Below are 25,022 nucleotides of genomic sequence, written 5' to 3' on the forward strand. Positions count from 1 at the left end.
TAATCTTACTAGAGAAAGACAACCTACAATTTAATATACAATCCAAACCATCTGTCATTTCTGGAATAGCTCCAAATCACTGAGAGGTGAAAGTCAGGGTAGATGGAAACTAAAAACTTTCAAGGTCTGACCAGAGTTGGATCCTGCAACCATTAGGTTTTCAGGCATGCACTTTACTACTAGACCACCAAGCCCAACACTTAGCAGTGATCATAATGCATTACACCATAATTATTGCAATAAATACCAAATGCTGATACACATGTCTGACAAATAATAACTATACAACTGGTATAGTACATCTGTGAGACATCATGGAAACCTTACTGTGGATGTACTGAAGATCAAATCATATGAACATTACCTCACCTTCACAGCATTTTATATCCTCTCCACTTCGACCATCATCAGTTATTTTGCTACCCAAATAGCAAAACTCCTTTACTACTTTAAGTGTCTCATTTCCTAATCTAATTCCCTCAGCATCACCCGATTTAATTCAACTACATTCCATTATCCTCGTTTTGCTTATACCCTCCTTTCAAGACACTGTCCATTCCGTTCAACTGCTCTTCCAAGTCCTTTGCTGTCTCTGACAGAATTACAATGCCAACGGCGAACCTCAAAGTTTTTATTTCTTCTCCATGGATTTTAATACCTACTCCGAACTTTTCTTTTGTTTCCTTTACTTCTTGCTCAATATACAGATTGAATAGCATCGGGGAGAGGCTACAACCCTGTCTCACTCCCTTCCCAACCACTTCTTCCCTTTCATGCCCCTCGACTCTTATAACTGCCATCCGGTTTCTGTACAAATTGTAAATAGCCCTTCGCTCCCTGTATTTTACCCCTGCCACCTTTAGAATTTGGAAGAGAGTATTCCAGTCAACATTGTCAAAAGCTTTCTCTAAGTCTACAAATGCTAGAAACGTAGGTTTGCCTTTCCTTAATCTTTCTCCTAAGATAAGTTGTAGGGTCAGTATTGCCTCACGTGTTCCAACATTTCTACGGAATCCAAACTGATCTTCCCTGAGGTCGGCTTCTACCAGTTTTTCCATTCGTCTGTAAAGAATTTCCATTAGTATTTTGCAGCTGTGACTTATTAAACTGATAGTTTGGTTACTTTCATCACATCTGTCAACACCTGCTTTCTTTGGTATTGGAATTATTATATTCTTCTTGAAGTCTGAGGGAATTTCGCCTGTCTCATACATCTTGCTCACCAGATGGTAGAGTTTTGTCAGGACTGGCTCTCCCAAGGCTGTCAGCAGTTCTAATGGTATGTTGTCTACTCCCGGGGCCTTGTTTCCACTTAGGTCTTTCAGTGCTCTGTCAAACTCTTCATGCAGTATCATATCTCCCATTTCATTTTCATCTACATCCTCTTCCATTTCCATTATACTGTCCTCAAGTACATCACCCTTGTATAGACCCTCTATATACTCCTTCCACCTTTCTGCTTTCCCTTCTTTGCTTAGAACTGGGTTTCCATCTGAGCTCTTGATATTCATGCAAGTGGTTCTCTTTTCTCCAAAGGTCTCTTTAATTTTCCTGTAGGCAGTATCTATCTTACCCCTCATGAGATAAGCCTCTACATCCTTACATTTGTCCTCTAGCCATCCCTGCTTAGCCATTTTGCACTTCCTGTCGATCTCATTTTTGAGACATTTGTATTCCTTTTTGCCCACTTCACTTACTGCATTTTTGTATTTTCTCCTTTCATCAATTAAATTCAGTATCTCTTCTGTTACCCAAGGATTTCTACTAGCCCTCGTCTTTTTACCTACTTGATCCTCTGCTGCCTTTACTACTTCATTCCTCAAAGCTACCCATTCTTCTTCTACTGTATTTCTTTCCCCCATTCCTGTCAATTGTTCCCTTATGCTCTCCCTGAAACTCTGTACAACCTCTGGTTCTTTCAGTTTATCCAGGTCCCATCTCCTTAAATTCCCCCCTTTCTGCAGGTTCTTCAGTTTTAATCTGCAGTTCATAACCAACAGATTGTGGTCAGAGTCCACATCTGCCCCTGGAAATGTCTTACAATTTAAAATCTGGTTCCTAAATCTCTGTCTTATCATTATATAATCTATCTGAAACCTTCCAGTATCTCCAGGCTTCTTCCATGTATACAACCTTCTTTCATGATTCTTGAACCAAGTGTTAGCTATGGTTAAGTTACGCTCTGTGCAAAATTCTACCAAGGGCTTCCTCTTTCTTTTCTTAGCCCCAATCCATATTCACCTACTATGTTTCCTTCTCTTCCTTTTCCTACTGTCGAATTCCAGTCACCCAAGACTATTAAATTTTCGTCCCCCTTCACTACCTGAATAATTTCTTTTATCTCATCATATATTTCATCAATTTCTTCATCATCTGCAGAGCTAGTTGGCACATAAACTTGATATACTGTAATAGGTTTGGGCTTCGTGCCTGTCTTGGCCACAATAATGCGTTCACTATGCTGTTTGTAGTAGCTTAGCAGTTAAGCTTTACCAGGTAGCCATTGCTATGCGTCCAGCGCTCCATCCGTATTTCTTTGTTTGTCGCATTCTGATAATGAGTGTTTACGACCTGTCACCGCTCGCGGCATGGCTTGCTTTTGTACTCGCTACTGCCGATTCCAATTGAAAAAAAAAAAAAATAAATAATTAAAAATAAATAAATAAAATTGTCTCATTAGCGAAACAATGGCAAGAGACTGCAATTTGTTGTTACTTACACTGCTGCTTTCTTTGATAATGATCAACAAGAACCAAATAATAGACTGCGTGTGATAGAAGGTGTTGTGAAGGAGAGTTTAGCGAAAATTTTTCTCCGTTTGAATATCTTTGCAGATGCCTCTTTAGTACATTACCTTCTGCACAGAAATTAGAGTCATCTTAGATTTAAAAATCTAGTCAGTTGTCGTGCTTCATTTCTGACTGTATCTCTAATCGGCGTAAGAATAATACTAACATAAACATGGCATGATATGTATATTTTTCCGCGATTGCTGTTGTCTTACTCTAGTTTCGTAGTTTATTAGGCAGACAGGATTTAAATTAAGTAGCAGCAAACACAAAAGAATACATGGCAAAATGTTTATATTCGTATTATTCTTATGATGAAGAGAATACTGCATGTGATTCACAATTCATAAAAGTTTCTATTAGCAACCATCTCTTGTCACAGGTAGGAAAAAATTCAGAACGTAGAGTTGGCCATATTGACAAACATCCCAAACAGTCTTGCCAGTCGGATTTTCGTAGTACATGGAAAGGCTGCTACATTCGAAGATGAACAATACAGAATTTGCATTTATTTCGTTGGATAATGTATGAAAATGCAGTGGTCGAAACTCTTGGCAGAGAAGAAAGCTCGTCTTCCACATTTTTCTTTTTTTTAATTTGCCAGTATTTATCACTGTGCCTGCAAAGCATGCCTGTGTAGCGCTACATAGATTCGGCGGCAAAAGTTACTTGTGGCGGCACCTACCAACATTTTACAGAACTTCCGCTTACTTTGCACTCGATTCTAAGCCGCAGGCGGTTTTTTGGATTACAAAAACCGGAAAAAAAAGCGCGGCTTAGATTCGAGTAAATATGGTAACCTCTTTTCAAGACCTCATTCATTCCACTCAATAGATAGCGACATATGAAAATGAAAACAGCAACCAGAATCTTAATTATTGTGTCTGCAGTTCAGTAGTACAGTAATTTGTTTTAAGAAACATCTTCGTTGCATATTATGTAGTGGTCTTCTATGCCTGGACATTTTGTCTGAATATAACAATCGAGTTGTATATTTGTGTGAAACAGAAAAAAATTGTTTGAAAGAAATGGTGTTTCACTTTGAAAATTTCATACTAAAGTACATGTTAAAAACCAATAACATCCTAATCTTGATTAACATTGACATCTTCAACTTTTGTGGTCCTGTCCTCCTCAGTTGCGCGTAATACTACGGTATATTGATAGTTTTCACTTATGGACCGTCTGACAGCAACTGAATAAAACACTATATTAGTGCCATACGCGTTTCGCCTTTATTTTCTGCAAGGCATCATCAGTGGCCTGGAATATGTACATATGTTAGCTATTTTATTTACATTTTTGTCACTGTGCCTATAGGTTATAAACAGTTCTGGTGGTTGGTATTTCCTATTAAGTGGTAATGTTTTGAACTGTACTTACAGGTTGCGTAGACAGTTTCTTACATATTACGCTCCTGTTGCATTTTTGGTGTTGTTCTTCTTCCTATGAGCGCCAATTTGCTGTTTTTTCCGCATTCCACAGCACTATGCACTGAATGCTTGTTTTAATGCAATGTTTTGGTTTCTGTTGCCGACTGTCAAATGTTTTTGTCAAAGATCGAATATTACTGCCAAATTTATGAGTGTAACTATTGAAGTATCTGTGGTCTGTTCGTGTATGCATTTGTGTGTGTGTGTCTGTGTGTGTGTGTGTGTGTGTGTGTGTGTGTGTGTGTGTGTGTTTTTGGTGTCGTATTAATTTAATTTAATTTTATTGTATTTATTTATTTATTTTTGTTTTTGTCCTGTGTATGTGTATGTATTTTGGTGTGATATATATTTTTTTGTGCTGTGTGTGTGTGTGTGTGTGTGTGTGTGTGTCTGTATTTTGGTGTTATGTAATTTTTTTTTTTTTTTTTTTTTTTTTTTTTTTTTTTTTTTTTTTTTTGGGAGGGGGGCTGTGTACGTGTGTGTGTGTGTGTGTGTGTGTGTGTGTGTGTGTGTGTGTGTGTGTCTGCATTTTGGTGATATATATATATTTTTATGTTATCATTTCCTTTATTAAGTGTAGTAGGGAGCCTGTGCTGATGTGTGTTTGTTCATTTATCACATGTTTGTTTTCTGCTATGGCTTTCTGGATGTGGAAGTTTTCTTGCATTTGTATAAGATGTTTGTCATGGTTGCTTATTCTCATTATTTTCATTTCTTGTTCCATGTTTGTAGGATGATGGTTGTAGTGTTTTAAATGCTCTGCAAATGTGGAATGGCTTGTTTCATACTTCCAACATCTGATATGTTCTTTGTATCTTGCTTCAAAATTCCTGCATGTCATGCCTATGTATACTGCATCACAACTTTGACATTCAAGTTTATATATTCCTGATTGTTGGAATTTGTCCCTCTTGGTAGCTGGCTGGTTTAGGTGTGATTGAAGGGTTTGCCCAGGCTTATATGCTATTTTGAAGCCCTGTCTCTTTAGGATGTTTGCAACTCTGTGTGTTAGTTTATGTGTGTAGGTCATGGTGTACCATCTGGTTCTTTTCTGTGTGGTGTTGTCATTGTGTGTGTTTGTTGACTGTGTTTGTAAGTTTTCAGCTTGTGAGTTCTTTTGTATTGTGGAAATGTTGTGTTTGTTTTTTATTTGTGTTTTTATTTTTTGATTGAGCCTGTGTACCACATGTGTGTCATACCCGTTGTTCCTAGCTATTTGTATGATCGTGTTCATTTCTTGTTCATAGTTTCTCTTGCTGAGTGGGATTCTGTTTAATCTATGTAACATGTGTCTTAGTGCTGCAAGTTTCTGGCTTTGGGGGTGGTTGGATGTGGAATGTATTATTGTGTCCGTGGCTGTTGGTTTTCTAAAGATGTTAAATGTATGTTTTCCATTTTCTTTTTTAATTGTAATGTCAAGAAAATTTATTTGATTTTCTTTTTCTTTTTCAAGTGTGAATTTTATGTTCTTATGAGCTTTGTTTATTTCTGAATGGAGTTCATCTATTTTTTCACTTGGCTCGTCTACCAGACAAATAATGTCATCCACGTATGTGTACCAATACATGATTTTGAAACTTTCATTTGTGGTTATCTTATCAAATATCTGATTTTCAAGGTGACTGATGAAAATGTTTGCTGGTGTTCCTGATATTGGGGATCCCATGGGCAGTCCATCAGTTTGTAGATAATATTCTTCCTCAAACTGAAAGTAGTTTTGTTCCGTTGTGAGTCTGGGCATATCTGTTATTTCTTTTATTGCGTCTGTGGTGAGGTTGCTGTGGGATGAGAGATTTTGTTCTATGATTTCTATTGTTTCTGTGATAGGGATGGAGGTATACATATTTTCTATATCGAATGAAATCAGTGATGCTGTGTGTGGTACCTGTATGTTCTGTATGTTTTCTATTAGGTTTCCTGTGTTTATCACTGTTCTGTTGTTTTCTACTTTATAGTGTTTTGTAACTAACTTTTGGAGGTGTTTGGCTATGCGGTATGTTGGGGCTTTCTTGAAGTTGATAACAGGTCTCATTGGCATTCCGTCTTTATACTGCGGAGTGTTGGTGCTTGTGGGTTTTTCTGTGTTAAGTAGTATTTCTGTTTGTCTGTGAGTGTGTGTTCAATGTTTTTCAGTGTTCGTTTCACATTTGCCTGGAATCGTGTAGTTGGATCTGACTTCAGTTTTTGTATTGCGTTGGTGTTTATGTATTCCTTGGTTTTTGTGATGTATTGCTCTTTATCCATGAGTACTGTTACATTTCCCTTGTCCGCTCTTGTTATTAATACGTTGTTGTTTGTTAACTTTTGTTTTAACCTTTTCATAGTAGCTGCTTCTGTTTGGTTGTTCTTATTGTGTGTCTGCTGTGTTTGTTTTATTATGCCTTTTATTTCTTCTTTTACTAGTTCTCTTGTCAGTCCTATGTTTATTTCACAATTGTTTTGTTGTTCTTCACGTGTAAGGATGTGTTCGGTTTCTACTATGAGATTTTCTATGTATTGATTGTTCACTTTGCTATTGGTGCAGTGTTTTCAAACCTTTTTCCAAGAGCATTTTTTCGTTTTCGTGTAGTTCTGTCTCTGTTAGGTTAACTAAGCGTGGATGGAATGTGTGTTGGTGTTCATGTGGTTTCACATTTAAAATGTAAATGTATTTTTGCGTCTTTTTTACTGTTAGTTTCATTATCTTGTGTTTATGTTTGTTTTGTAAATGTTTCATTGCCATGTATGTGTTGTGCTCAGTTTTTTCTACTAGTGCCATGAAAACTGCGGCGTTTCCTACGTTTTTTGCCAATTCTGGATGAGTCTCATAGAGCATCATGTTTAGGTGCTGTTTTTTCGAATAGAGCATCTTAATTTCATGTAGTAACCAATATCGTTCTGCAAATGATTTCGACTTTTGTGCCACTGTAGAACTGTTTTTAACCTTTACATTAATGTAACTTGGAATTAAATCGTTCTTTTTGCATGTTCTGTTGAATTTTATATGCTGTATAGTCTTATGGAGTCTCAAATGCGGAAAAAACAGCAAATTGGCGCTCATAGGAAGAAGAACAACACCAAAAATGCAACAGGAGCGTAATATGTAAGAAACTGTCTACGCAACCTGTAAGTACAGTTCAAAACATTACCACTTAATAGGAAATACCAACCACCAGAACTGTTTATAACCTATAGGCACAGTGACAAATAAAATAGCTAACATATGTACATATTCCAGGCCACTGATGATGCCTTGCAGAAAATAAAGGCGAAACGCGTATGGCACTAAAATTGTGTTTTATTCAGTTGCTGTCAGATGGTCCATAAGTGAAAATTATCAATATACCGTTGATTAACATTGTTCAGACAAAAACAACTTTTTTGTTCTAGATGTTACTTTGTCATGTGTATATGCCATTCATTATTAAGTCTTAAAAATTATACCAATTTGTATCTATCAAGTGTATCTTGTCGTTTTCTGAGATTTACAAGTGATGCTCTAATAAGTACACTGACTGTGTGTTTGCAGACATTACATTTTCTGTTCCTCTTCCTTCTACTGGCGTAAATACTTCTTGTCTATGAGACATCTTATTATTTTTATGAAATGCGCTAAATACTCCTAGCTCTGTGTAATCTGCATGCGTGATTTTACAGTGATTAAATAGGATACACTGTTGTTCTCTCATTAATTTTGAATTTTATGTCCTGCTCAGCCCACTTTAATTACACATGGTGGCTTTCTCCGAAGTGAAACTGTCCTGCCTATTTGTTTTTTGGGGGTTGCTGAGGTTACTCTGACCAAGAACATGTGCAGAGTGATTCTTCAGTCATAGGATGAAGCAGAACATGTTAACTATGGTGTGTAAAATAAATGAAAATATTTATTGATTTTAGTTCTTGATGTTCAAGGAAAGGGAGATACAGAGGTAGAAAATATACACACTATTAACAAAAAAGTGACAAGAGAGTTTATCTTTTTACACTCTTTTGTTTATTATTAATCAGTGTGAGAATGATCTTTTTCCTTGACTGTAAGTTATGCCTACATTCTTCTGCAATTTGTTTGTCACCTGCTATAGGAACTTTGGGTTTAACCATAAGATATTGAAGCAGAAGGAGATAATGTCAATGCTGAAAACTTTGGATGAAACTCACAGCATTCATAACTAAACCTCTGCTTCTGGTAATTAACACTGCTGCTGGCAACAACAACAATTTTCACTAAGAAATGGAAGAGCTGGGTTTTCAGATGAAGCAACACGCACATGATAGCAAATCAAAGAAGTCAGATATGCTGTCATTGGTAGAATGTTAGTTAAGTCATCTGATCTGAGATTTAAATTTTTCTAAATTAAACTTCTAAAACTAAATTATCTTTGCCCATTAACTCAAATTTTAACAAACAAAATTTTCTTAAAGTTCTAGTATGTCAACTTTTAAAAACAATACTATTGAATTTCTTTTATCAAGAATAAATTACATTAGCTTTTCTCACCAACAAACTTATCTTCATTTGCCAATAGCTTCATTCTCCATGCTTGATTATCAAATGGTGGTTTTTGACCACCATATTCTTGTGGCAGGATATCAGGACTAATGAAAGCATGGAGTGAATTTAGATCGCGTCCATGCAAGTAAATCTGCAACAGAAATATCATTTTGCTGAAGTGTTACTAATGTCATTAAATAATTGAATCATTTCTTTCACACACTATGCATAAATGCCTTAATCATCGAAATTTGGCAAATGTTTAAGAATAAATAGCAGGAATAAAGACTAAGCTCTTCAAAGGTGCTCAGAAACTCACTATCAGTAAAAATGCGATAATGAGTCATTAAGTTTTTATTGTCACCTTAGAAAAGTCAGCTTGAAAACATAAAACTTGGTAACAACATTAGTGCTTTTCTGCATTTCCATCCATCAAGGTCTATATTTTTCCCAATGATGGATGATTTGCTAGAGACCTTGACTGAAAGTTTTCATTTCAATAAACTATGAGACAGACTTGCTAGCAATTACTTACCTTCAGAAGGCAAATGTATAGTACTGCTGACAGACAAGCATAAAAATAAGAGGGGCACGCTACCTACCTTTTGGAACTAATAGTACCTTCATTGTCATGAGAAAGATAAATCAGGGAACTTAAGTTGATATGTTCGGGAATATATCCCTCTCTTTTCCATGATGAAGGAACTATTAGTTTTGATAACTATTTAGCGTCTCCCTTATACTCTTGATGGTAGTATATATTTTGCCTCTTGAAAATAAATTGTCACCAACAATTCCATCTCATGATTTTTATTAGTTGCTTCAGCTGAATTTGTAATGGACCTTATGATAAAGGCCTGGCTATCCCACACTCCTGGTCACTGGACTTCTCTGTGGGAGGCAGGCATGCATCAATTGGCTGTTGCTGTTGAGCGACCCCTTTCCCCCCGCCCCACCCCCAATGTGCCCCCCCTGACTTCCCCCCCCCTCCCCCTTCTACAGAACATCCATGTTGAGACAGGCTAGAAAGATTTTCTGTGCTTTTGAGTAGAAGGGACACAAGGATCAGAGGGGACAATTGGATGCCACTATAGGATGTGAAATGTGATATGAAGTTTGCCATTTTCTGTGAGTGCCTTTTAGCATTTGTACGTGCTGTATTGTCAAGAGGAAATTTTGGGAAGGTAGCACTGAAGTGGAAGGAGATTGTAGCTGGGGAGGAGAAAGCACCAGTTGGACAGAACACAGGATTTCTGTTCTTAACTGGTAACATGGTGCTTGCTCAGTAAAGGAATTCCATCCACAAAAGGTCTGTGTGTCACTGTCCAGTCATGGGAATTGTACGCAGGTGGCACATAACGTTTAACAAAGATAATCAATAATAGTTTGCTTGGTTGGAAGACGAATATAAGGTAGCCTGTTGGGTGTATGGTCATGCCCATGGAAAGAGCTCCGGAGAATGTGAAAATATCGTCCTGAGGGACACTTATTTTCAAGGCAGGAAAGGGGATGCTTGTGATCCAGACAGCACTGCCCACTGCATACACACCACCTGAAGGCATAGCCAGCTTCCGTAACAAAATGAAACACCACAGCTGTCATTCTGATGTTTTGGTGACTCAATACACCATCTGTAGGGCTTAACTGATGCTGAGGGGATGAACTTTAGCTGCATACATGATGCTGGCATCTATGAACATCTATGAACAGGCTTCCTAGAATATAGTCAAAGCAAAGTTGCATCTGCAACCATCAACTACCAACTGGTAGTGGTTGCAGACACAACATAATTTTTATGGTATTCTATGGAAGTCACTTCATTGATGTTGGCCACTGATGGGATCACGTATACGATGGGAGTTCACTTCTTCAGCATGTGTTAAAGCCTAAAGATGGTGTATTGAGTCACCAAAACTGTTTGAAATGCAGTAAAACATCAAAATGACAGCTGCACGTGTTTCGTTTTATTACGTAAGTGTAAAGCTGAAGTCCTGCAGACCATTGATTACAAGGATGGACATACAAAAATTAAGTATAGCCAGCTGTCCATAGCACACCTTCCTGTTACTATGCACTGTTATGAGCTGGTGCCATCCACCTACAGTATATCTTCCATTGCAGTGAAAGCAGCTTGATCACTGTCTGATAAATGCATTACAGCCCTCATCCAAATCCACCTGCTAGGTCAATTTGTCTTATAACAACCATGATTTAACCACACTGGTAATGACCCTGATTCTTGTAATTGATAATGGCCAAATTATTATTCCATTTTTGAGTGTAAAAGTAATTCATATATAGTATTTGAATAACTATACTGCAGAGGCACTTTGTTCATAGAAATAAATGTTTGTAACCAATCTCTTTATGTTCTTGCAGCTTGCACTCCAAATTCTTTCATGTAATTTACAAATGCTACACTCAAGTGCAATTTACGATACTGTGATTCCCAAGATTCAATACACAAATGACACACTCGAGTCCAACTTAATAATATATTGCACAATTTTGACCAGTGTGGGACACATTTTGTCATTAACTGCCCACCGCTCATGATTTTGTTTTTAAATGACCATATATGTTACATTGAGATACTGTTTTTCTAACTTAAATAAACATTTCTTTAATATTAATATGAACTAACAGGATGACATAGCATCTAGGTAGCAGTAGACTTACTAATAGGTTGGATGGTTATATGTTGTATTTAGTCTGAACGTGGTTATCATTTCAACTACTGTTTCAGTTGTAAGTTACTGTGTTTCATATTGTGTGTCATCTTGGCATTGCTTATCTATGTTGTGTTGATCTTGTTGATGTCTTATTTTGGAGGCAATTAGAATAAATAAGTTGTTTAGTTCTACAGAGTAGTGGAGTTAATGAGTGAATTTAGCTGATATTTTGAAGTCATTAGTAAATGCAGATATTCAGAGGAGGCAAGAGTTGAAACTAATTGTACAATGGGGAGTTTGTAAAGAAATCTCTTGGACTGAGACAGAGCATAGTCAGGCTAGAGGGGTAAATAGTGAGGAAACAAGTCAATCAAAAAATCCATTATGGACCAAAATGTTAATGCAGTTGTATACAATAGTGAAGAATGATGCAGGTCATAGAGAGGCACAGCCTGTAGAGCACATGAATACAAAATTTTCAAAGATGTCAAAAGCTCTGCCAAATGATCTCAGACAGTTCTGGGAAGAATTTAATCACAAACTTATGGATGAAAATGCTATGATGGAAGATGCAACTGCTGATGTGCCCTGTAGTGCACTCTTGCAACATGTGATGCAAATGATGAGCTGCAACCAGAAAGCAAGTGGGTTAATGAGGTCTGAAGCAGAAGAGCAAATAATGTGCAACAACTGCAAAGGAACCATGGAGAAGGACAAGGCCTCAGATCATGTTTATGTTGTGCTATATCAGAAGACAGTTTTGCTGCAATGTGAAGTTGTAGATGGAGATAGCAGCAGTCCTGCTAGAGCATGCATCAATCCTGGCTCACCAGCAGTTGACAGTAGTGAGATGCCTGGTCTGGGAGAGCATGACAGTACAATGTCACATATTTTGACAAATTACAGAATGCATTATTTGACACAGTGTCAGAGAATTCATTGCACACAAATTTTAGATCAGTAAGTGACTCAGAGAAATTGAGAAACGTGAGAGCACAAAAAAGGCACAAATGGTGGAGACACACTCATTGCAGAAACACAGTGTAAATTTAATGTCTCATGTCAGAGGGCATTCAATGTTTGTATAGGAGAAGGAGAGGTATGCTGCCAAGTATAAAATCAGAAAAACAGAGTGTCATTCAGTCAATGAGCTCTCTCTAAGCTGGACCACTGGATAATGAAGTTTCTTAATGATGAAAGGGAAAACAGAATTGGATATGGGTGTTACATCAGAGAGTTTGTATTAGTTGAGAGTTGACTGAAAGTTTTGAAAAGTGTGGAAAAATGCCGGAGGAAACTCAATAACATGTAAAATTAATGCCTGGATTTCAAATTGAGGAACAGTTTAAGTAGGGCAATAGGAATAACTTTAAGAAGAGACATTTATTCAAACAGGTTGGTAGTAAATGTAAATGAGTTAAGCTATGTTTGTGATAATTATTTTGAATTATATATTATGATGGGTAGTGTGGGTATTAGATAAGTAATGGCTGTGATTATTTAGGAAGATAATAACATGTACAGCCTATTTCCAAATGTGAGGAATGTGGTAGAGTTGCAAAGGTGCATTAGAATACATTCAATAAAGTTCAGAAATGAGAAACAAAAACACAGTACGAGATTTTACAATAATAACATATCCCAATCATGGGTGCAGCTCATATTTGTAAGATGTTGTTTTGTTAATGAAGTGTTCGAGGTGAGGAAGTAAGAGATGTAGGGGGAACATAGCTTTGGAAGAGAAGCATCATTGTGGGTATTTAATGAAAGTATGTGATGTATCAAAGTGAGTTGTTGAAGAGAAGTTTTATGAGAAAGAAGTTACAGTTTTTTGAGGGAAATTGTTAAGATACTGGCAGGCATTGAGGGCTATGCATAGCAGAAGAATTCATTAGTGAAATTGGATTTGGGTTATAGAGCACTGGAAGATGCATCAAGGAAAACTTGGGAGAAGAGAGCTGTGTAGATCCATATGTGTGATAGAAGAGGTCAGTACCTGAAAAAATATACCATTCCTGAGAAGTATATCAAAGGATTGGTGAATAGAAATTTAATTAGGATATGTAACAGACAAATAAATCATTTCACATACTGTAACAGAAGGAATGCAAAGATGTAAGCTTATATAAGTTTATAGAGAAAGAAATGACCCAAAAAACTAGCTGACCTATGGAGAATCTTCAAAGTTATTCAATTTGGAGTTTGAGACATATATTGTTCAAAAGTTTTGTATATGTAAATAGAAGGTACAAGATCAGTTGTAATCTTCAAAGCAAGAAATATGAGGGAGTATGTCATGGGTTGAGGGTATACTTATGAAAGGGAGGTTAACTTTAAGTAGGACTGAGGCAGCATTATAGTTGATGATAATTTGTAGTTCATAGTATCGCTTTTATACACTTGCATGAATGAAAGTGATGGATGTATAATGTTTGTAAATGATTTCTGCATAAAAAAGAGAGCAAAGGATGTTTATAAACAGTACATATTTATATGCAAAAAACAGTGAAAGGACTGTTACTTGTGCTTACCAACTAACATTAAAATCACTTCTACACAACTGAATTTCTATGCATTATTTTATTTATTTTCATCCACATCTCTTTACTTGATTTTCTGTTCATTATTAATTACTGAACTGGAGTGCAGTATTTGCATATTAAGTCAAAGGAATAACAATAGCTTAAACTGTACTTGAGTGCAATATTTGGAAATCATATGAAAGAGACTGGTCACAAACATTTATTTTTAGGAACAGTGTGCCTTCTACCATGGTTATTCACATACAACTTACAAATTAATTTTACCCACAAAGAAGGGAGCAATCATTAGCCCATTATCAATTAAGGAATCTCAGGGTTATTACCAGAGAATTTAAATCATTGTTGCTATGAGACAGACTTGGCAGATGGACATGGATGAGATGTGTAGTGCATTTAATTGGGTAGTGATCAAGCTGCTTTCAGCACTGCAGGTGGCTGGCAGTGTCTCATATAAGTGCAAAGGAATGCGGGCACGCATGCTACAGAGGACTGGCCATATCTCCAGGTGCCGCATATGTGGCTAGCAGTGCCATCTCAATCACATTAGTCTTCTTTCACTTCTCACCAACAAGTGTCATCATTCCCATCCTGCCAACAAGTTCCTCAAGGTAGATATTTTCAAGTCCTCCAGCTCTATCCCTGGGTGTGGCCCTACAGCCAACTGGCTAGCTTATATATTCTTCTTCCAGTCTATCAAATTGTTGCTCATCATCCTTGTTAAATCTTCTGTGCCACTGACAGTTCCTACAGCTGGACGACCACACGCAGTCCTTTCACGGGTAGAATTCTTTCACTGAGCAAGCTCCATGTCACCAGTTAGGAACAGATATCTCATGTTGTGTCCATTTGTCACCTCTTCCACCTTCTCTGCTAAAATCTTCTTCCACTTCAGTGTAATCTTCTCCACAGTTTCTTTTGGCAGGAGAGCACATGCTAATGATAAAAGTCTTTCACAGAAAATGGCCAACTGCATATCAAATTTCATATTGATGTCTCTCATCCTGTGAAAGCATCCAATTGTCCCCTCTGAGCACTGATCTGATAACATGTCTCCTCTACTCAAAAGCACAGAAAAACCTTCTGGTGTATGATAGCATGGATGTCCTAGAGAGTGGAGGAGGGGGTTGAAGGGGGGGGGGGGGCAGGGGCTGGTTGGCATCTGCCTGCATCCCACAAAGTAGGCTAGGGAAAGGGAGTGGGATGGATGACCAGTCATCAGTTGCATTATAAAGTCTGGATTTTGGCTGTTCATGTAATGTTCTACATAGAACATCACCTCGTCATTTTGGAAATGCCTGCCATGCAATTATTCTTTCATCTGAGGAAAGGGGAAGAAGTGATTCATTGCTATGTTGGTAGACTATGGGAGGTGAGCAAAATTTGTTAGTCCAAAGAAACAACAAGTGCTACTGTATTCTTTGCAGAATTAGCTGAGGCATTGTCATGGAGCATAAACACTCCCTTAGATAGCTCCACACAATGCTTTGTCTGGACAGTGTCATGTGTCCTTATAGGAGATTTCAGCTTTATGCTCCTGTGACTGTTTGACCCCTTAAGAGCTCAACCTGGTAGCACCAGACCATCGTAGTCCCTAAACACACTCGGCATCACCATGCGTGATGATGGTTGGGTGTTCATCTTTCTCAGTGATGGTGAATCTACTTGTTCCCACTGCTTGCTTCACTCTATTGTTTCAGGATCATAGTGATTAAGTTGCTAAAGAAATCATCTGGTAGGTCTGACACAGCTCCACATTTCTCCTCTCACCTTTGTTCAGTTGGATTTGTAAAGGGGAATGAGCAATCACAGAACCCATTAGGGTAATTTTGTCACGTTCAAAAAGGTGTCAAAGGTGTTGAAAACTGATCCATCACTGATTTTCACTTTTTCCACTATCACCTTGATTGTTATATGCAGGGTTTGAAGCATCAGGGCCTGAACTGTTCTTAAAATTTTGTGTTATTCACTTTGTTCTTTGTCTTCAGACTGTTATACTGACCATCGAACACTCCACTTTTTCAGTAGGCTGTGCCCCCCCCCCCCTTTTTTTTCTACTCTAGAGGCATGCTACTGTGATACGGGGATGTCAATGTGTACAGGAGTGTGGTCATGTTATAATTAAAGTGCAGCTACTGACAGAGGCCAGTGTGGGCAAAAATTACTTATGCTGGAAAAAAAAGTAGCTATAATATTGGCCACCATGTGCAAATATGGCACTGTAGAGCATTGTGTCAATGTTTTCAGTGCCAATATTGAAGAAACTGTATAAGCAGCAGTTAATAATGAGATCAACAATTTGCCTTTTTTGCTTGTTTGACCTTCTCTGCCCACATCCTGCTTCTCATCCATTATATATGGAAATATTTCTATATGTCTTCCTCGCACTCACAGCTACAGATTTGTGCCTGGTGGCCAAGACCGGAAGCAATTTTTTCCAGCATAAATTGTTTCTGCACTAACAGATCAGAATATCTACCAAGTTTCACTCTCATATGATAATGACATCCCACAGTGGACCTCTGTGAGTACTGTACTTTAATCACACACACACACACACACACACACACACACACACACACACACACACACACACACACATGCACGAGAGTGCACAGAGCCATGGTTGCCTTCCAACACTGTTCACTGAGAGTGGGTGCTGGCCGTGACTTATTGACTGAGCTAAGGATTTCCTAATATGTTTTTCTAATATGTCTATCAGCCTTCTCTTATATATCTTAGACATACCACTATTAAATTATTATGTGAGGTGTTTCATTACCCTTCTCCGTATCTTGTCTTTGAGGAAAGGTTTCAGAACTGCAAATACTGCATCAAAGTAGAATGGCTGGTTTATGACATGGAATCCTTTGAAACGTAGTGGAAATGTTTCCTGAAGAAAAAGAAAAGAAACATAAATAACATTCATGATAATATTATTTATACATTTTACTGGGTATATGTTTCAACTGATGGAAGTAGTTCCTACCTTCACACACTCAAAAACTGTGATGTGCACCAATACTAACAGTGCTAGTGATTTTAATGTTGTGATAGCTACAGCACCCAAACTTGGACCTAAACTCACACGTTTGCAGATATGCAGATAGTGCAAAACTTTTTTTGAGTTGTATTTTTTCCCTGTTTATGAACATACCAATAGATAACATTAAATGAAAAGTAGGCTATAAAATATTATATAGTTAAAGATGGCAATGATCATGATTCCATCTGTAAGATGTGCATCACATTATGTGCTAACAGTATGGCTCTGTTTTTCCACAGTCCAGGTATTCAGATAGTATGGAGTTAGTTATGAGATATAGTTTAATTTGTTTTTAAACTCTTAGAAGATACTAAACCATAAACTAATACTATTAAATTTCTGCAGCTAGGACCTCGGTCTCTGTAAGGATGCAGTTCCTGGAAGAAGCACACATCACCAATAGGGGAGCTCAAAACTTACAGTGTTGGAATAATGCACAAGAATGTTCTCAGAGTAATTGCAAGGATATTTACAGTGTTAGGAAGCTAATAATTCACATGTATATTTGTGGAATGTAAATGTAATCACACTTTAATGCATGCAAGATCTACAAGTTACATATGCAAGCCTTGTCAATGTGTCAGTTTATACATGATCAGTTTATACATTTTTATATTATATGGTGGTTTAAAGAAAGGTTCATGTTCCTCTACCTCCATGCAGTACTCATAATTTATCACTTGACCCAATTTGTCTGAAAATACCTCCTGATTTTCTTTAAGAATTTGCCATAGATCCTCCCTTTGGGCATCAGATAGTCCTTCTGTTTTATCCACTACCTTTCGAAGGATTGTCTCCTTGTCTCCATCTTCAACTATCTGCCTCACCGGAAACCAATCAAATTTTTGACCTATTCCTGAATCATGATCATCTATACATTCTTCCCATCTCAGCTGGTTCTCTTCCATTACTCTAGATGATTCAAATGGTATTTCTAATACCGCACTATCAACTTGACAAACTATTATCCCTTTTTCACAATCTATAATTACTTTCCGTTTTATTAACCAGTCAATGCCTAAAATGATTTCGGTTTCCCATAGCTCATGTTTCACTTTCGTACATTGTTGTGCCCCTGAAACCTCCTTCTTCAGGTAATGGGCTCAGTTGTCTGCTACAGTCATCCTCATTGCCGGTGTCTTCCTCTACCTCTTCTTCCTTGGTACTTTTAATTTCTAGCCTTTAAGGGAGTCTGTCACTCAGTCTATGTATCCATTCCATTTTCCCTATAATCTAGAATTTTATCATTTAGACTAAAAACTTTCAGTTTCTAATATCTTGATTCCTTAGTCTGTGTTATGTTGTGCAACCTTTAATTTGTCTCAGGAATTACGTTTCTTGTGCCTGAATACGGCTTTCAGAACACGCTCTGCTAACAGTATACTGCACCTTCCACATCGCTGGCAACAGATTCTACACAACGCTGGTGACTACTTTGAAGGACAGTGACAGGTGCAAACTCTTTTGTATTGGTTGTGAATAAATAGTTGCCGTTATTTAAGTTCCAACGTTCGTAGCATTGTGGGGACTGCACCTGTTTTGAGTATCTTTCTGTGTTTATGAGCCATATATGTTATATTACTGTTTGTTTTTGCACAACACTTTATTGACCCTGGCTTCATCATAGGAGAAACTGTGAGTAGACAAAATATAAATCATTCAAGAAGAGCTTTGTTCACTTTCACGAACTGTATAGTCTTTATTTTTTGACTAGAAACCTCTTTCTCAGTACCATTTTGACTATAAGAAATCAGTACAGCCTATTGTGCGATGGTGGTAAAAATAAACCTACATTCTCAGTGCAGTTCTGTAGAGGGTGCTGTTTCTCCAGTTAGGAACAAAACAGTATTGCTTGTGTACACTTTTCAGCCTGTGAAAAAGCTGCAAAGGGCCGTTTAAAGCTTAGAATAGATGTTGTCATTTTGTGGCAAGAAGGATTGTCAGCATGTGAAACTGGCCAACAAACTGGCATACACCACAGCGGCAGCAGTCAAACAATGAAAATCTGCATTGCAGTGCACACATGTGGTCAACAGCACCAACTGACAACTACTACCTACAAATTATGGGTCAATGGTACTGCAGGGAAAATGCAACAGAACTGCTTGCTACCATTTGGAAGCCAAGAGGAAAGGCTGCATCAATACAGACAGTATGCAGCCACATCCACACGATCATTTTGGCTTCTAGGCATCCACTGTGAACAACAGTACAATCCACACATCAAAGTGGTGTGGAAGAAGGTGAGCAAGGATATACCTAGAATGGTACCTAAATAAGTGGCATCATGGTCTCTTGAGTAATGGGTATAGGATCAGTATGACACCTGATGACCATCACAGAAGAGTGTTGGGGCAACCTGGTACCAATGCATGCCACACAGTGAAGAGAAATAAGAGCTGTATCATTGTAAGAGGTACAGAGGGGAGTGAGTGTACCAGATCTCAACCCAGTTCACCACTACCAAAGCCCCATTGTCTTGATGTGCCTGTGCTTATCACACAAAGGACTGCACCAACCATAATTTAAGAGTGAAATTAAAAATTAAAATCACTTTTCCAAGCTGAAGTATACCAATGTCAACATGGTAATGTCTCAGCATGATCAAATGAATATGTTAGGCAAAAGATATGATCTTTTTTTTAAAAAAGAAAAAAAAGTGGCAATGAATAATAAAACCACAAAGCTAAAAACTGTTCGGAATATGCAAATGTAAATCACAATTAAAAGTTACACGTCTCAACTTCATCAGAGAAATATTTTGATTACAATTGGTGTTTTCACAAAAAACTGAAGCTGAAAATTCATATATAACCTCATTTAATGTAAAGATATTAAATATGTGACACCAATAACTTACCTCTATTAGTTTTCAAGTTATTCACTAAAACCCAAATTTGGAATGAATACACCTTTTTTCTTGGTAGATTTAGTATCATTGGTATTTGTAATAGGAAGTTCTAATAACAGCACTCAATTACATTCATGCAGTGTTACAGTTGTATCATGTTTCAAGACTGTATTGTAAATAACAATGATTACAAGGAAACTTAAAGAGGGAGTTGAAAGGTCATTTTCAACCGCCCATTAAATTCTAAAAATTGTAGCCAGTAAAGTTTAAATGCATTTGAGCTAAAACTTTTTTCAGTAACTGAAGCAAACTTAAGTACATTTATATAAAAATTAAGAAAATTGTAAATTGTTAAACAACAGAGCTACTGTTTAATACATGTCCAAGAAAGAGGTCATTTAAATATTGCTTCATGTTTCATTTGGCAGTCTGGTGTGCCCATATATAAACTTGGTCAAAGAGGCAGCTGTGGAGGGAGACATCACACTAACATATCAAACAGGTCATGTCAGGCAAATTGTTGCACACGTTGTGCATTGGATGACATCAGAGGTGGGCAGACTGGAATGCATTTTTGGTAAAAACAGAAAGTGAATTCACGAGGACTGTACACTATCCTGATCACTAGAGTTCATGGAAGTAACTGTCTGTGTCTGCCTGTAATGTTGACAAAACCGAGTGGCAAATGGTGAGATTATTTTCCAGTTTTAAGGTGAGCAATCAACTTTTGATGATTAGAAGTCAGGGCAATAGACCATTTTACTTGGAGCTCCCTGTAGAGATTGCTTCTGAACTGTTAATTGTGCTTTTTCCAATTGGGATAGTATTATTATTATGGATATTATTATATTTTGTGTGTGTGAACTTTCACAGAATATATCATTCAATTAAAACTCAAAATTTTTATTTATGGTCATAGTTCCTGATCCCACTGAGTAAACAGCAAGTAGAAACATTTTCTTTCAGTGAGCACTAGGAGTAATGTGGTCTTACAGACTGGAAATTATGGTCTGTATTTTCTCCATCGCTTTATGGCTGACCACAAAAATAGTATTCAGGCTCTTGTAAAAGCTGAAGGTAAGTGTAAGCACGGACAGACAATTTAAGATGGCAAAACTATCAATTCCCTCTTCCCTGTCCCATTCACAAATGATGTGTGGCTAAAATGAGTGTTGATAAACTTGCTAATGAACCCTAATTTCTCTGATATTCTCATTGCAGTCATTATGAAAGGCATATGTGAGAAGGAAGCAAATATGTTAACCAACTCATCTTCAAATGCACACTGTCAGAATTTTAACAATTTGTGCTAGGGGGTTAAACCTCTCCAGTGTTTCTCCTATAGTTTCTGTCACTGGAAACTGTTTGTTATTTCTGCAGTATTCTCACGCTAACTAAATAATCATGTGACAAAATGTGCCCTTCTACATTAGATCTTCTGTGTCTCTTCTATTATTTGAACCTGGTAAGGGATTCAGACTGATGGGTAAGAGTGAAGAATCGGTCATTCAGGTGTTTTGTGGATTACTTATTTTCATGTAAAAACTGTATTTCCTTAATACTCTTCCAATGAATCTCAGCCTGAGATCTGCTTTTCTTACATTCAGTGTGATGTAGCCTAGTGATTCCACTTTAGGTCACTCTGGACAGTTATTCTGAGGTATATACAATTATTGATATTATGCAGGTCTTTTTGCATTTAGCTTCAATCATCTTGTGTTGTAACATTCCAGTTCCTACAGACAACAGCACCATCTACGAACTACCTCACGGAGCTTCCACATTATACGCTATGTCAATTATGAATACTGTATTAAAAACAGTAATGGCCCAATAACTGATACTCCTTTGGGCTACGTCAGAAATTACATTTACTTTTGTCCATTTTGTCCTGTTGTGCTGTGTTCTATCTGTTAGGAAGTCTTGAATCCAGTCACATACTTTGTCCAATACTCGATACGCTAGTATTTTATTCACTAAATGACAGTTCGGATCTGTAATCGAATGTCTTCATGAAGTCAAGGAACATGGCATCAACCTGGGCGCATCTGGATTTCATGGGCCAACAGAGTGAGCTATTTTGCTCAAGACCTCTGTTTACATAATTCGCATTAAGTGTTATAGAAGAGATTTTCATTCTCCAGATACGTCGTACTGTATGAGTACAACACATTTTCCGTAATTCTTCTACAGTTTGACGTCAGCGATATAGGCCTATAATAATTATGTTCATTTGTCTGACGACCTCTCCTGAAAACGAAGATGACGTGCGCATATTTCCAGTGGCTTGCTGTCCTTCGTTGCTGCAACGAACCACAATAAACTGCTGCTAGAGGGGAAGCAAGTTCTGTCACATAATCTTTGTACTGTACGTGTCTCATCCAGTCCAGCTGTTTTTCTAGTATTGAGTGTTTTTAGTTGATTTTCTATTCCACAATCGCTTATCTTGGCATACAACAGATTATTAAATTGAGGAACCGTATTACAGTCTTCCGAAGTGAAACGATCTCGGAAAATCCAATTCAGCATGTCGACCTTCTCTCTGCCAACTTCCGTTTCAGTGCCAGTACGATCTCTGAGCAACTGAATAAATGATTTCGATTTGCTTAGTAACTTTACATAATACGAATGCTTGGTGAGATATATTTTCAGATCGGCTGCCAAAATGTTACTTTCTAATTCACTCAGTGGTTCTCGCATTGCTCTTCTTATTCTCATTTTGGTTTCATTGACTTCCTGTAGGTCAATTACGTTTTAAATTCGTTTCAATCTGGTTTCTTTGCTTTTGTAGCAACTTAATAACTTGGCTAGTGCCCGTTGGATCACAGTGCTTCTTTCCCACCTCTCACAGTCTTGCGTGGCATATACTGATCTAAGGCATATGGTACAATGATTTCAGTTTTATCCATTTGTTCTGCACATCTTCGCATTCAATACTGAAGCTTTTAAGTTGACTTCTCATGTACTCTGCAGGTTGTTCCCTGTTTCTCTAGCTACGAAGCTAATGGTCTTGCCACAGTGGTAACACCGGTGCCTGTCAGACCACCGAAGTTTGAGCTTGGCTAGCACTTGAAAGGGTCAGCAACCGGGTCTGCCCAGTGCTGTTGGCAAGCATGGTGCATTCAGCTTTTGTCAGGTCAGTTAAGGAGCTTCTTGACTGACAAGCAGCAGCACCGGTCGCAAAAACTGACAACGGCTGAGAGAGCGGTGTGTTGTCCACATACCCCTGTGTATCCGCATCCGTGACACCTAAGTACCGAGGGTGACTTGGCGGCCGGTCGGTACCGTTGGGCCTTCAAGGCCTGTTCGGATTTATTTATTTATTTATTTATTTTTTTTTGCTAAGTAAAACTATTTTGCTACATTTCTTAATATTCCTTATAACACCAGTAGTCATTGATGCTTTTGCAGCCATTTGGCCATTGATGGCCTCCTCTACGTTAACCAATTTGAAAAATTCGGATCTATTATTATGACGTCTGAGACGTTACTCCCAAGAGTCGCTTCTGTAACTGCCTAGTTGAAGAAATTTTCAGAAAAGACAGTGACCTCAAAGAAGACACCATGAATTATGTTTCCCACTTCGTGACTCTGGGACGTCACCTTTTATCTTAGTAGAGACCAACTGTGTAGGAGAAGTGGTTACTCGCCAGCCAGTGTGGCGAGCGGTTTTAGGTGCTTCAGTCTGGAACCGCGCGACCGCTACGTCGCAGGTTCGAATCCTGCCTCGGGCATGGATGTATGTGACGTCCTTAGGATAGTTAGGTTTAAGTAGTTCTAAGTTCTATGGGACTGATGACTTCAGATGTTAAGTCCCATAGTGCTCAGAGCCATTTGAACCATTTTAGAAGTGGTTACTGCCACACGGGCATTGAGCTTTGTTTACCTGTATGACCTCGACAGTGCGCCGTGCGTAGTAGGGCGAGAGGAACTTGGCGTGCTGCAGGCCGAAGCCGTTCATATCGACCAGCACGGTGAGGCCAGCCACCTGTGTCTCTGGCTCCTGGACGATCTGCTCCAAAGCCAGCACGTTCGTGCGGAAGATGTCTTCTATGCTCACCTGTGCTGCGTCGCATCGCTCTGGAACACCGTGCACAGGTCTACAAAAAGGTCTACCCAACATGAAACGTTAGTATTACATTATTAAGTTACTGGAAAAAGAAAAGCTATCCACTAACGTCTCCTTCAAAGCAATGTCCCTGAGAATGTTGATATTGAACTCAATATTCCATTACAGACACACAGGGATAGAGAGAGAGAGAGATGATGATGATGATGTTTGGTTTGTGGGGCGCTCAACTGCGTGGTTATCAGCGCCCGTACAATTATCCAGTCTTTGCTCAGTCCAATTTCGCCACTTTCCTGGATGATGATGAAATGATGAGGACAACACAAACACCCAGTCATCTCGAGGCAGGTGAAAATCCCTGACTCCGCCGGGAATCGAACCCGGGACCCCGTGCTCGGGAAGCGAGAACGCTACCGCGAGACCACGAGCGGCGGACTGAGAGAGAGAGAGAGAGAGAGAGAGAGAGAGAGAGAGAGCGAGCGAGCAGTGTAGTGGGCTGTGACCAGTGATGCAATACAAATGAGTCCATACATATTACGCTTAGCGATTTGAAATAAACCTTACACATAATTTCAACCTTTATGAAATGTCTTCTCGCTAGTAATCCCTACAAAATGATGAAATGAAAAATTTTTATCGCTTATCGCTTTTCCGCTGTTCACGCAGTAAAGTACCGCCTGAGGTATGACATAATTTCTTCACTAGTAACTGTATCCGCGACACATTTTACAGATAGTATGCGCATATATCACTGAATGTAAGCGCAAAATTATATCATTGTGCGACACATAGTTCCGGAGGTATGCCGTCATAAACAATGTGCTGGGTGAAAAACTGCCGCATCATGCACGATTAAATGTATTACTTCTGGCTACTGACTCTATTTGCAATAAATTTCGCAGGCAGCATCCACATGCCGCTGAATGTACCTCCAATATTATATTATTTATACGACATAAAGTTCAGGAGGCGTCATAATCAGTGAGATGTGTGAAAAGCTGTCATATTGTGCATGGCACTTAAATTTATTGCTTCTTTGCTACTAACTCCATTTTGCTGGCAGTATGCACACATGCCGCGGAATGTATCTACACAATTATATCACTGAACAGCACATATATCAGGAGATATGACGTCATAAACGTTAAGCA

General features: G+C 38.2%; 1 protein-coding gene across 1 annotated transcript in view; it reads right to left on the reverse strand.

Moving 5' to 3' along the window:
• The window catches only part of LOC124595198 (clavesin-2-like), a 245,588-nt gene that overhangs the window by 4,508 nt on the left and 216,058 nt on the right, over positions 1-25,022 (reverse strand). Inside the window, exons 6-8 of the mRNA XM_047133834.1 lie at positions 23,689-23,882; positions 16,688-16,798; positions 8,700-8,844 (exon numbers count right to left, since the gene is read on the reverse strand). Coding sequence (XP_046989790.1) covers positions 8,700-8,844; positions 16,688-16,798; positions 23,689-23,882 — 450 coding nt within the window. The remainder of the gene's footprint in view (positions 1-8,699; positions 8,845-16,687; positions 16,799-23,688; positions 23,883-25,022) is intronic.

The sequence above is a fragment of the Schistocerca americana genome, chromosome 2, assembly GCF_021461395.2.
Source record: "Schistocerca americana isolate TAMUIC-IGC-003095 chromosome 2, iqSchAmer2.1, whole genome shotgun sequence".
NCBI classification, from domain to species: Eukaryota; Metazoa; Arthropoda; class Insecta; order Orthoptera; family Acrididae; genus Schistocerca; species Schistocerca americana.